The sequence below is a fragment of the Lethenteron reissneri genome, unplaced genomic scaffold, assembly GCF_015708825.2.
Source record: "Lethenteron reissneri isolate LAM-NWPU_2019-01 unplaced genomic scaffold, ASM1570882v1 scaffold_1484, whole genome shotgun sequence".
Lineage (NCBI taxonomy): Eukaryota > Metazoa > Chordata > Hyperoartia > Petromyzontiformes > Petromyzontidae > Lethenteron > Lethenteron reissneri.
In genome coordinates this window covers 1-11438 of record NW_026891206.1, presented here as the reverse complement: position 1 = coordinate 11438, position 11438 = coordinate 1, and the positions used below count along the sequence as shown (strand labels likewise).

At 48.0% G+C, this 11438-nt stretch overlaps 1 protein-coding gene and 2 non-coding genes across 3 annotated transcripts; all 3 read left to right on the top strand.

Moving 5' to 3' along the window:
- Positions 1–1358: 1358 nt before the first annotated feature.
- Positions 1359–2946, top strand: LOC133362448 (BTB/POZ domain-containing protein KCTD6-like). The gene has a single exon (XM_061581397.1). It carries the CDS (start codon positions 1389–1391, stop codon positions 2103–2105), a length of 717 nt encoding a protein of 238 aa, XP_061437381.1. The 5' UTR covers positions 1359–1388; the 3' UTR covers positions 2106–2946.
- Positions 2947–8448: 5502 nt separating this feature from the next.
- Positions 8449–8520, top strand: TRNAQ-CUG (transfer RNA glutamine (anticodon CUG)). Its single transcript has one exon. It is a non-coding gene; the product is annotated as a tRNA-Gln (tRNA).
- A 1552-nt stretch (positions 8521–10072) lies between these two features.
- TRNAQ-UUG (transfer RNA glutamine (anticodon UUG)) lies at positions 10073–10144 on the top strand. The gene has a single exon. It is a non-coding gene; the product is annotated as a tRNA-Gln (tRNA).
- Positions 10145–11438: the final 1294 nt, after the last annotated feature.

Below are 11438 nucleotides of genomic sequence, written 5' to 3'. Positions count from 1 at the left end.
GGGGTGGGGAGGGGCTGGTCACCCCGTGGTGCCCTTATAAAACTCAACGTTTAACCTACTCACGCCGGCTTGTGCCCGCCCTCACAGTCGGCCATATTTGCGAAATACACCACGCCGCCGTTGACCCTGCAGGCCATTGACCGAGCAACCCGACGTTCCTACCAGCTCCCTCCGCAGGACAATGTGTTTAATTAGCTCAAGTAAAGCTGACCGCCGACGAGAAAGGATTTACCGTCGATTTAACTTGTGGTTGAATCGCCGATACGCCCGCACAAGTTGCACCGGCGTGGCTGGTTCGGGGCGCTGTGTACGCGTGAGACGCGTGCTGACGATGTGAAGGGGTCAGGCCGTGGGAAGGAGAGGCCGTGTGTGGTGTCTGCTGCGTGATAATGGTTGGTACGTTCTCCAGAGCAACGCTCACGACGATTGTGTTGCGTTTCAAGGAACCTTACTCTTAGTTCTTTCGGTAAAGGCACGTAGGTAAAAAATGAAATTAAAATTAATTTTAAAAAATCACGACGTTTCGGAGGCAACACAAGCTTCCGTCTTCAGGTGAAACTGTCACAGCAAAAAATCTGTATCAGTTTCACCTGAAGACGGAAGCTTGTGTTGCCTCCGAAACGTCGTGATTTTTATTTTATTATTTTTTTTATTAATTATAATTTCATTTTTTACCTACATGGTGACTTTACCGAAAGAACTAAGAGTATGAATCCTTGCAGTCACGAAAGCTTCAAATTTACAAGTTTCAAGGAACCACATTTTACAAACTGCAGACTCTTTTCACGTATTGGCCGAGACATTGTCTTCAACGTTGAATTACAAATGACCACACATTGTGTAATTTTTGTGAAATAAGCATCCCAGACTGGATTCCGTCCTGTCTTTCAAACAAGGTGTGGCATGGAGAATCTTGTCTGTGATGGCTGCACACTGGTATGGTTTGCGCGGTATGGCGTGTCCAATGCAGCATTTATTTCAAGTCCCACACGGCGTGATTCGCGTGGCGATGTGAATGTTCAAGCAGTAATTGTGCGGCAATACCCAACACTTTTTTCAAAGTAATTCATGCCACGAAATGCAGAAATGACTTTTTATCAGATTCCAGCAAAACGCAAATGGCTCACTGTATTGGTGTGTTATTCAAATAGCTATGTGCCAAAAAGATGTGGCACTACTTAAGCATATTGGCACAAGATAGAGGAAAGTGGAAACAAATTACGAAATGCTCAGTGGAGGACACCTACGGGCTATCTGCTCACGGATTGTGATGATGATGAAGTACCTGCCAATATTGCTTTGGGCCTGATGATTTTCATGCTTAAATACATTTTGTTTTTCCAACCAGCCCAGTGCCCATCTGCATCTCGCGGTGAAGATGAGGAGCCATGGGAGACATCATCATCATCATCATAATAATGTCGGAGCCTGTGACGCTGAACGTGGGCGGACACCTTTACAGCACGTCGCGCGCCACGCTCAGGCGCTACTCGGATTCCATGCTGGGCGCCATGTTCAGCGGGGACCTGCCAACGGCGAGAGACGCGCAGGGACACTACTTCATCGACCGCGACGGGCCGCTCTTCCGCTACGTGCTCAACTTCCTGCGCACTTCAGAACTCACCCTCCCGCAGGACTTCAAGGAGATTGATCTCCTACGAAAGGAGGCTGACTTTTATCAAATAGAGCCGCTCATCCAATGCCTCAATGAGCCAAAGCCCCTCTACGCGTTGGATACTTACGAGGAGACAGTGGAGCTGGCAAGCACTCGCAAGCTAAGCAAGTACTCGAACCCAGTGACGGTGATCATTACACAGCTCACCATCACAACCAAGGTGTTTGCACTGCTCCAGAGTATCGCTGGAAACTTCACGCGCTGGAACAAGCACATGATGAATACGCGCGACACGCAAATGTCTTTCACGTTTGGGCCGTGTGATTATACGCAAGAAGTGTCGCTGCGCGTGCACCTGTGGGAGTACATTGCACGCCAGGGGTTTTCTCTGAGATGCTCCCGCGTGCACCACGTGAGTGAGCGCGCCAATGAGAACACAGTCGAGCACAACTGGAGCTTTTGCCGCCTGGAGCGGAAGAGCGACGATTGATCGTCGCGTTGCATGTCGTGGCCTGGTGCATTTTCCACCACCTTGTCCCCTTTGCACCTCCCGTGAGTTTAGATGTCGGGACTCGAGCCAGTGAGTGTATGCCGGGAAATTATAAACGTTACACGTCGCCCATCGCTCCTACTTTTTTTTTGACCAAAACACCTTCCCGTGGGCACAATGTCGTGTCCTTGAGCAGTGGACATGGACGCCGGGTTTTCATGGCAGGCCCCGATGGGCTGATATAGCTAGACCCTCTTGTGACCGCTAACAACTCGTACCCCAGCGGTGTATGACTATTGGGGGATCTTTATTTCGTGACATCCAGTTGTAGCCTCGTAGCCCACGATTTTCAGCGAGCGCATAATCAGACTGGCATAGGGCAGGAAGAGCTGGTACAAGAGGATTCGAAGTGGTGTGTTTCGTGTATTTGGGATGAGAGGTTATATAAGGTGCTTTGGGATGCTGGGGTTAGATATTAATCGGCAACACGCCCAGCCACCCTGTGCCTTCCCAGTGGTGATGTTTACACGCTACACCAGGGGCTCTTATTAGGCCGAGTCAACCTCCGGAAGGCCCACAACAGAATCGGGATCGAACCCATGCTGCCAGAATCATAATGGTTTCCTCCGGTATCAAGAAATATTCACGTTATGTTAATGCAGTACACAACTGCACCACCACGCCATACACTGCTGTAGTATGTGTATGTTTGATGAGTGAGATTCTCTTATCCAGCCAGTGAAGAATATCTGAAGCAGCCCTGGTCCTCTCCGAAGGTCGACTCAACCTTAAATGAGAACTTGGGATCGTGTGTAAACATCACCATTGAGACTAAGGTGGTGCTGGCAGCCCAGCCTCCCTTGGTGCTGCTAACAGCATTTGCCGCAGCAGCCTGTGGAGGAGGCCGTCTGTAAATGACGTCACGCACCTGGGGGGGGGGGGGGGTCAGACATTTGTGACGATGTGTGACGGGGGGGTGAGAAATGTGACGTCACATCAAAATGCGCAACTTTAAATAAATATAGACGACACGTTCTACTACATCACGGTAAATAGACTTTTAATAAATGTTTTCTCCTACAACATCAGAGTGCAGTGCCAAATTAAATAGGCACCACAATGACAAGAGTTTAAAGCGATTTGAAGCAGGTTTTTCTTTTTTTGACGCCGTGTGACGAGGGGAGGGGGGGTCAAAAATCGGCCAAAATCGCGTGACGTCATTTATGGACGGCCCCGAGGTTCTACAGGGGATATTTTGTATACTGAGCGGTGGCGTAGTGGTTAGTGCATCGCGCTATCAACCCAGCAACATGGGTTCGATTCCAATCCACGGTTAATATCCGTGCTGATTATCTTAACAGCTGATGGTCTCGGTACCTGGTGTAGTGTGTAAAGGTGAGCACGAGGGAGACAAAGGCGGCCAGGCATGGTACTGGCCACACCCTCCCCTCGTTTGCCATGTTGTCCTTCATCGGTTCCTTATTTGAATTTAGTGGCCGCCCTTATTAATTCTGAACTTGTATTGCATATCACTGCGTGATCAGGAAACGCAGGCAAACATCTTATTTTCATAATTGCTGTTTTTCAATAAAAAATAAACTTGGACAATACTTCGATTTAAAGCTTTCGTGACTGCAGGGATTCATCTTCTTGGTTCTTTCGGTAAAGTCACGAAGGGAAATAAAAAAGTAATTTGTATTAATTTTTAATAATTATTATAATTATTAATAAATAATAAATAATATTAATTCTTATCTTTTATTTTTATTATTTTATTATTTCCCTTCTACGTGACTTTACCGAAAGAACCAAGAATATTAATAATTGAGTTGAGTCTTTAAATAGACATTATGATATCAAATCGAACATTCTCCGTTTATTACACGCTTTTATTTCACTCGCTCTGTCTGTTGTCGTTCTACAGTATCCTCAAATCTTGTAACTCAATTTTAACCCACTTCCCAATGTGGTATCGACTACACACTTGGTATACTTATGTCATACTGATGACAATACTATATTCTATCATAAAAAATACATACTGTATTTTAAAACATTATTTTTTATATGTTATGTTTCGTCTTGGCTCTAATTGTCCACGCTCAACTGACGTTGACCCTTTAGTTATGGCAAGCTTCAGAGCCACTTCCTGGAGCCGTGGAGTTCTGCCATTACTAGTACCGTACATTTCATTAAAGCGTGTTTAAAAAAAAGCTTTTAAAAATATTACTTATTTCAGAAGGAAATTATTGATTTGATTTCAAACGGTGCTCTGAGAACACTTTTGAGAGCCTGTTAGGGTTGGGTTGGGACCTGTGTGTGTGCAGTATGGGGGAGGATCATCGTAAAGAGATCCCAAATAAGTCGACAAATATCCACCTCCTACCATTTACAGTGCCTTATTCCTGTAACGAGACACCTCTAATGAGCGAGACAACTGCATAAATAAACACTACAGGTGCATACCTGTCAACCCCTTATCAGTGGCTATCTTATTACACACCAATTCAGACCTTACTGGTCATCCCGTGCCCTTATACATCTCAACGTTCATCCTACAAAGTTCCATCACAAGAGAGAAACCACGAACAAATGGACTACTTGTTTGCCCGTATTGAAACGTCTGTACACCGTCTGGACCTGAGAACTCAATTTCCCTGCACAAGAATACGGGTGAACCTCATGGGTTGACGGGGATGTGTTACAATGCCCCACCCTGCTGCTCTCTACAAAACAGATGAATAATTGTCTGTACATATGTAGAGAAGTTCCGACGGACGTACTCGTAGACGGAGGTAAGTTAAGGGCTTCGCCAGGGTTTATTAAAGCTGTTACAATACACACGCAGCAGGGTGCACAACTCCCAGGGGCGAGGGGTCCTACTCTAAGTGCGGGTCCCTGCCGGCTGCTCCGGTCTCTCTCTCTCTCGTGTCGGATCGGGGACTCTGCCGACTCCACCGACTGGATAGAGAAGCACCTCTACGGCTACTACCACCGGCTTCTCTCCAGGCTCACCATTCGATCCCTCTCTCTACCCCTGGTTCCCTCTTCACCCTGCTTACTCTACCCGTTCCCACAGTGACCCCGCTTACGTCACGGGGTATCCCTTAAGTACCCCGGGAGACGTGACGTCATCGCACTGAACGGCACACCATGACGTCACGTCCCCATTTTACTCCTCTACACATATACATTACTGCAGGGTGCTTCAAACAAATGTGAACACCTCGGAGAATTTGCAACAATACCACAAGAAATGTGCCTCCGGGCTTTGGAGACCACCTGGAGAAGATTCCAGGCACGTGTTGACAATGATGGCGAACAATTGGAGACTCTTTGACGTTTTGAAGCTATTAACATTACATTTGTTATCATGTAACAGTGTATTATTTTCCGTTCTTTTTCCATTAAAAGCGATAGTATTATATACATGTAAACATTTATTTGAAGCACCCTGCATATTAATTAAACATGAATTCCTCTTTGCTTTTTTTGGATAAAGTCACGTAGGTAAAACAATCAGTAAAATAAAATAAATGACAAAGAGTATGAACCCTTGCAGTCACGAAAGCTTCAAATCAAGATGAATTTAATATTAATTGACATTTAATTTTTTATATCCGTTGAAATGGAACATCTCGCTTCCGAGTGTATCCAGGGTTTCAACATATTCATAGCAAGTATGTAATTCCTCGTAACATAATTTTTTAAATCTATATCGCATACAGTTTGAATCGAGACATTGAATATATATCATACCCAGTGGAACACATAAATGAACAAGTGAATAACTAAATTGTGTACACTGCCGGTTCACGTAGAATGTACTTGAGCTAAACAGGCAGCGTGCATCGTGAACGACTCCACGCCATGCTCAACGTAACCTGTGTCCTGCCCATGATTCTAGAATTTCTCCGAGGCATCGTATTCCTGATTCTAAGGTAGGAATCGTGAGACTCCTCGCTCAGCTGTGGCTTTCATTCATTTGGATGATGATCGTTATAAGTAATGAGGCAGCTGATTGGCACAGTTGGCCTTATGCATGTGCTATGTCACAAAATGTGACAGGGCTTCTAAGTGGGGCATGTGGAATGCACGTGCCATGCACTATCGCGTTGCTTGACCTGAAATCATAGCCGGGGTCCTGTTTGTGTGTTACGAGTGTGCTTGAGCGCGGGTGTTCGGCTACTCTAATGGTGGCACTGGCTCTAAAGCACGCGGTGCACGTGGTGACGCTGACAAGGGAATGCCGCGAAGTCAATTCGTCGTGAGATTTTCTGCATAACGGCGATCTGCTTGACTTGGATGGTTCGCGCTGCCCCGCGCTTTTTCAGCCCGCTCGGCGAACGCCAGGGAGGCCACGACATGCCGGTCCGTCCTCAACCCATCCGTCAGCCACCTGAGCCGCATGCTGACCGACACGCACGGTGCAGCTTGCACATCTGAAGAGTGCTGGGAGTGAGCTGCAGCTATGGAGACGATTTGAGGTGACAGCGCTGACCATCACTTTCAGTTGATGTTCGTACAACGATGACTGCGTACTGGGAGTCTCTTTATTGTTGATACACAACAACCACCCCAGGCCCGGCTTGCTCCTGCTCTTGAAGCTCTTCCCTTCCCTAGAACGTCCCCTCTCCCCATGCTCTCCCCTTTTGTCCTTCTCGAGCCCTCCTTCTCGAACTTTCTCTCACTTTTTTTTTACCCCAGCCAATTCCCGTCCTTCTTCCTAAACGGTTCTTACCAGAGGTCGCAACCGGATACCCGTACCCTACCCGATACCTGGCTACCCGTACCCGGCCGGGTACGGGTACCCATTTGCGACCCTGGTGCGGCCAGGTACGGGTACGGGTACGGGTAAGGAATCATAACCCGTTTGCGACCTCTGGTACGGGTACGGGTAGGCCGTGAGTCACTGGTGAGTCACCGTTTGTCACTCATTTCCCAACGTCTTGTCTCTTCTCACAATTCAAGTTCCTAGAATCAACCCACCCGCGCCTGCAACATGGCTTCATCCCAGAGGTCGCAATCAGGTACCCGATACCCGTACCCTACCCGTACCCGGCCGGGTACGGGTACCTGTTTGCGACCCTGGTGCGGCTGGGTACGGGAACGGGTAAGGAATCAAAACCCGTTTGCGACCTCTGGTTCTTTCTGTCGCCTCCTGGTTCAACTCTGCTTCCCGTTTGAACCTTTTATCCCATCCCTTCAAACTTTTCCTCCCGACCAATCATCCTGGAGGCCCCTCTACACCATTAGGATGCTTCGGTCGACTGCCTGGAAGTCCGTTTGGCTGCTGCACCTTTGCTTGGGGTGAGCGTTTTCTAATTTCGGCCATTACATTTGGATCCAAGCTTATGGAGGAATGCCCAGGCTCGCAATTGGAATGAGTGGAGTCATGTACATTTCTTAGCCATCCTGTGCATTATTCTAGTCTGTGTTCTGTAACCAAGTGGAGGCCCGATCGTATTATTTCATGCAACATTAATATGGGAACCTAAAATAACGTACAAACTTTTCTTACCTTTTCACAACTGTCTTGTAGACGATTGTTGCGCTGTATGCTCAAGCTGCATAGATATAATCCGGAGCCTAATGAATGTGTAAAGTAGTAACTTGGCGGGAGACGACTTGACGGGTAGCACACTCTTTATTAACACCAACTTATATTACACGGGTGGCTAACTGCAGCCTAACCCACGATGTTCCCCTGGCTACTCCCTCACGGGCTCTTACGCCCCGTAGCTTCTCGGAACCCACCCGGCTGGGGTGTCCGTCTCGACTCTGGGTCCCACAGCCTCGTCCCACATGGACGTCAGACCACGGGTCCCACAGTCTCGCCTCTGAGCCACACAGGGTCCCGGCCCTTACAAGGACAGTGGGACTAGGGGTCTCGGGGCCCTACCTCTTCAACTCCGTCTTCGATCTTCAACTGGTTATCAACTCTCCGAGTGCTCCCGCGTGTCCCCCTTTATAGTCCTCCCATGCGGACGTCGCTGAGAGCACCCACCCCAGTTGACCAATCACTGCGCGCTGCCCACGATCCTATTTCCCACCTTGTGTCAGCGCGCACAACCACGCACCCCGCGCCACCCCGTGATCCATCACTGTCGGTCGCGCGTCAACACCACCACACTCGATGTAGCCACGCCCGGCGCGCTCACACACACGCCGCCCCTTTGTCAGCGCGTACCGCCACTACACAATCACTGATCTGAATTCCCACATCGTGCTCAATTCCTAGATGCCACGATTTCACCTCACCCATCGCCCCTCTGTAATTGGGCTATATTTGTCATAACTTTTTCTCAATTCTCACGTGTGTAATGAGCCCAGTTCATCAGTTGGTTCCATGGTGTAATGGTTAGCACTCAGGACTCTGAATCCTGCGATCCGAGTTCAAACCTCGGTGGGACCTTCCCATAATTTTACGAATATTTAAATTCTACTTTTGTTACAATTAAAATCTTGAGTTCTGAGTTAACGCGTTCCTTCGGAGTGGGCAGGTAGGAACTTGGTTCAAACCCATCCGAGAGCGTACGTGTTTGGGAGGGGCTATGCACGACAGACAGACAAATAATCCCTGGTGGAACCAATTGTCTTTTATTGTTGCAATAAATACGTCTCCGCATGTCGAGTAAAGGAATTGTGAACTGAGCTGTAATGGGTTCAATGGTGTAATGGTTAGCACTCAGCACTTTGAACCCTGTGTTCTGCGTTCAAACGTCGGTGGAACCAAGTGTCTTTTTGTGTTGCAATAAATACATCCTCCGTATGTCGAGTTCAATCAATGTATTCGTTCTTATTTGACAAGTTACATTTCTTTGGGTCTCGTAAGTTTTCTTGAAACCAATCTTGCTCTTACAAGAGCGATTTCATGCTACAGCTCCCACCACAGCTCAGTTCACATTCCTTAGCGGCGCCGTTTTCTAGTTCGCCTTTAACGCCCTGAAAGTTCCACGTAAACGGCCTTCAGACAATAAAGTCTTTACCGCACTAACTCCTTAGAGGGCTTAAGCTCTGCTTGTTGGTCAGTGATTAATCGATTCAAATTTTTATGAGACCACTTCATTGATGCAAAAAAGAAAACCTGCGGCAACGATTAACCACCGCTGGATGAAGATATCCGCACATTGCCGCAAATTCAAATCGGGTGAAGAACAATTGATTGTGGAGCAACGCTTATTTAATCACTCCATCTCTGGTGCACGTGTTCTAGGGCACTCAAACCTGAGCTAGCACACTTCGATTTAATTTATGGATGTACTGCTCCTGTTCATACGTTTACACTATCATAAAAACAGTACCAAATGTGTGAATAATGTGCGTGTTTAACCCCGTTTTTCTCTTCCCCAATAATTTATTTAGAAGCAAATCTTAAAAAAAATGCACAACACAGGTTCCACCGAGATTTGAACTCGGGATCGCAGGTCCAAAGGTCCTGAGTGCTAACCATTTACACATGGAACCAACTGATGATACAGGCTCATTACACCACGTGAGTAAAAAATGAAGATAAATCAGACAATGACAGAGGGGACAGCGGCAGGTGTCACCGTGGCATCTAGGAATTGAGCACGATGTTGGAAATCAGATGAGTGATTGCAGATTTTAGGTGGTTGTCACGTGAAGTCATTTTGGGAGCACAGCACTCCCGTTTGGCTCAACAGTCAGGTTGCCTTAGATCCTGAAGTCAAATAGAAACTCACATCTCGTAATTTTAATGACAAAACTACATGTTTTTTAAACGTGGCGGGGTTACAAACGAGACGTGAACATAGTTCCAGAATTTAGAGTCCTGAGTGCTAATAACCATTATAACCGGCACCTTGCCCTACTAACTTCATAATCTCTTAACAGCAACCACTCATTCTTTAAAAAAGTTGGAAGCAGCATTATTGTTTTAATGATTTATACAATTGATTGAAACCCACTCTCGTGTTGACTGTGTAACAAGCTTTCTGGGTGAAGGTTCCATGGTGTAATGGTTAGCACTCAGGACTTTGAATCCTGCGATCTGAGTTCAAATCTCGGTGGAACCAAGTCATGATTAACAATTCTTTTGGTAGTTGTTTCCAATAATTGGGATCAACAGTGTCTTAGTATTATTTAAACAGCTTTTTCGTTTTAAGGGTAGGAACAATAAGTTCCACACTGCTCACCGGGATTTTTGTCTGTCTGTCGTGCATAACTATATATATATATAAACAGCTCTTTGATTGGTGGAGACCTCCTGCCGGAACGAGAGGGGCCTAAGGGAGGAGGGTGTCAGGGGAGGTGCCTAAGGGAGGGGGGGTCAGGGGAGGGGCCTAAGGGAGAGGGGGTAAGGGGAGGGGCCTAAGGGAGAGGGGGTAAGGGGAGGGGCCTAAGCAAGGGGGAGGGGCCGATAGTGAAGGGGGCTGTCTGCCTGGCTGGCTGCCTGGCTGCCTCAAGTCACGTGATCTTGTACACAGGTAGAGGAACAGCAGGTTCCACACTGCCCACCAGGGATTATGTGTCTGTCTGTCGTGCACGAATGCGCTGTCCAACCAAGTTCCGACCTGCACACTGCGAAGGAACGTGTTTTTTTGTGTCTGTCCCGTCCGTCTGTCTCCGTGTGGACGCTAGACTTGCGAAGGGTTTGGCTCGCGAGCCGTGGAGTTGACGTTGACGACGAGTCGCTGGTTCCACGCCGCAAGCCCCGCGGTGAGCCGGCGCTGTTCCGCTTTCCCATCCGGAAACTTGAAAGTAGTTAAATGAACAGTTGAGTGCCGTTATTTCGCATCGTTTAAAAAAAAGTTCCTTCGGAGTGGGCAGGTAGGAACTTGGTTGGACAGCGCATTCGTGCACACAGACAAATAATCCCTGGTGGGCAAGTATGGAACCTGTTGTTCCTCTACCTGTGTACAAGATCACGTGACTTGAGGTAGCCAGGCAGCCAGCCCCCTTCACTATTGGCCCCTCCCCTGACCCCCCTCCCTTAGGCCCCTCCCTGACCCCCCCCATATCCTCAGGCCCCTCCCCTGACCCCCTCCCTTAGGCCCCCCCCTCTCCGTACCCGGCAGTAGGTCTCCACCAATCAAAGAGCTGTTTATATTATATATTTATTTATGCACGACAGACAGACAGACAATAATCCCTGGTGGGCAGTGTGGAACATTGTGTCCTGCCTGTGTATTTCCTTGCGCCACTCAAGCTGCCTGGAGGTTGCCCCGAGCGGGGAGCTCACACGGCCGAATCGAACGAAGAACGCCACTTGACCGACTCAGAACGAGACGGTTCCGGGGCCAAACCAGAGCCGGTCTCGGACGCACCGCCCAGACACGGAGGGTGACACGCCCCCTCCACCACTCTAGC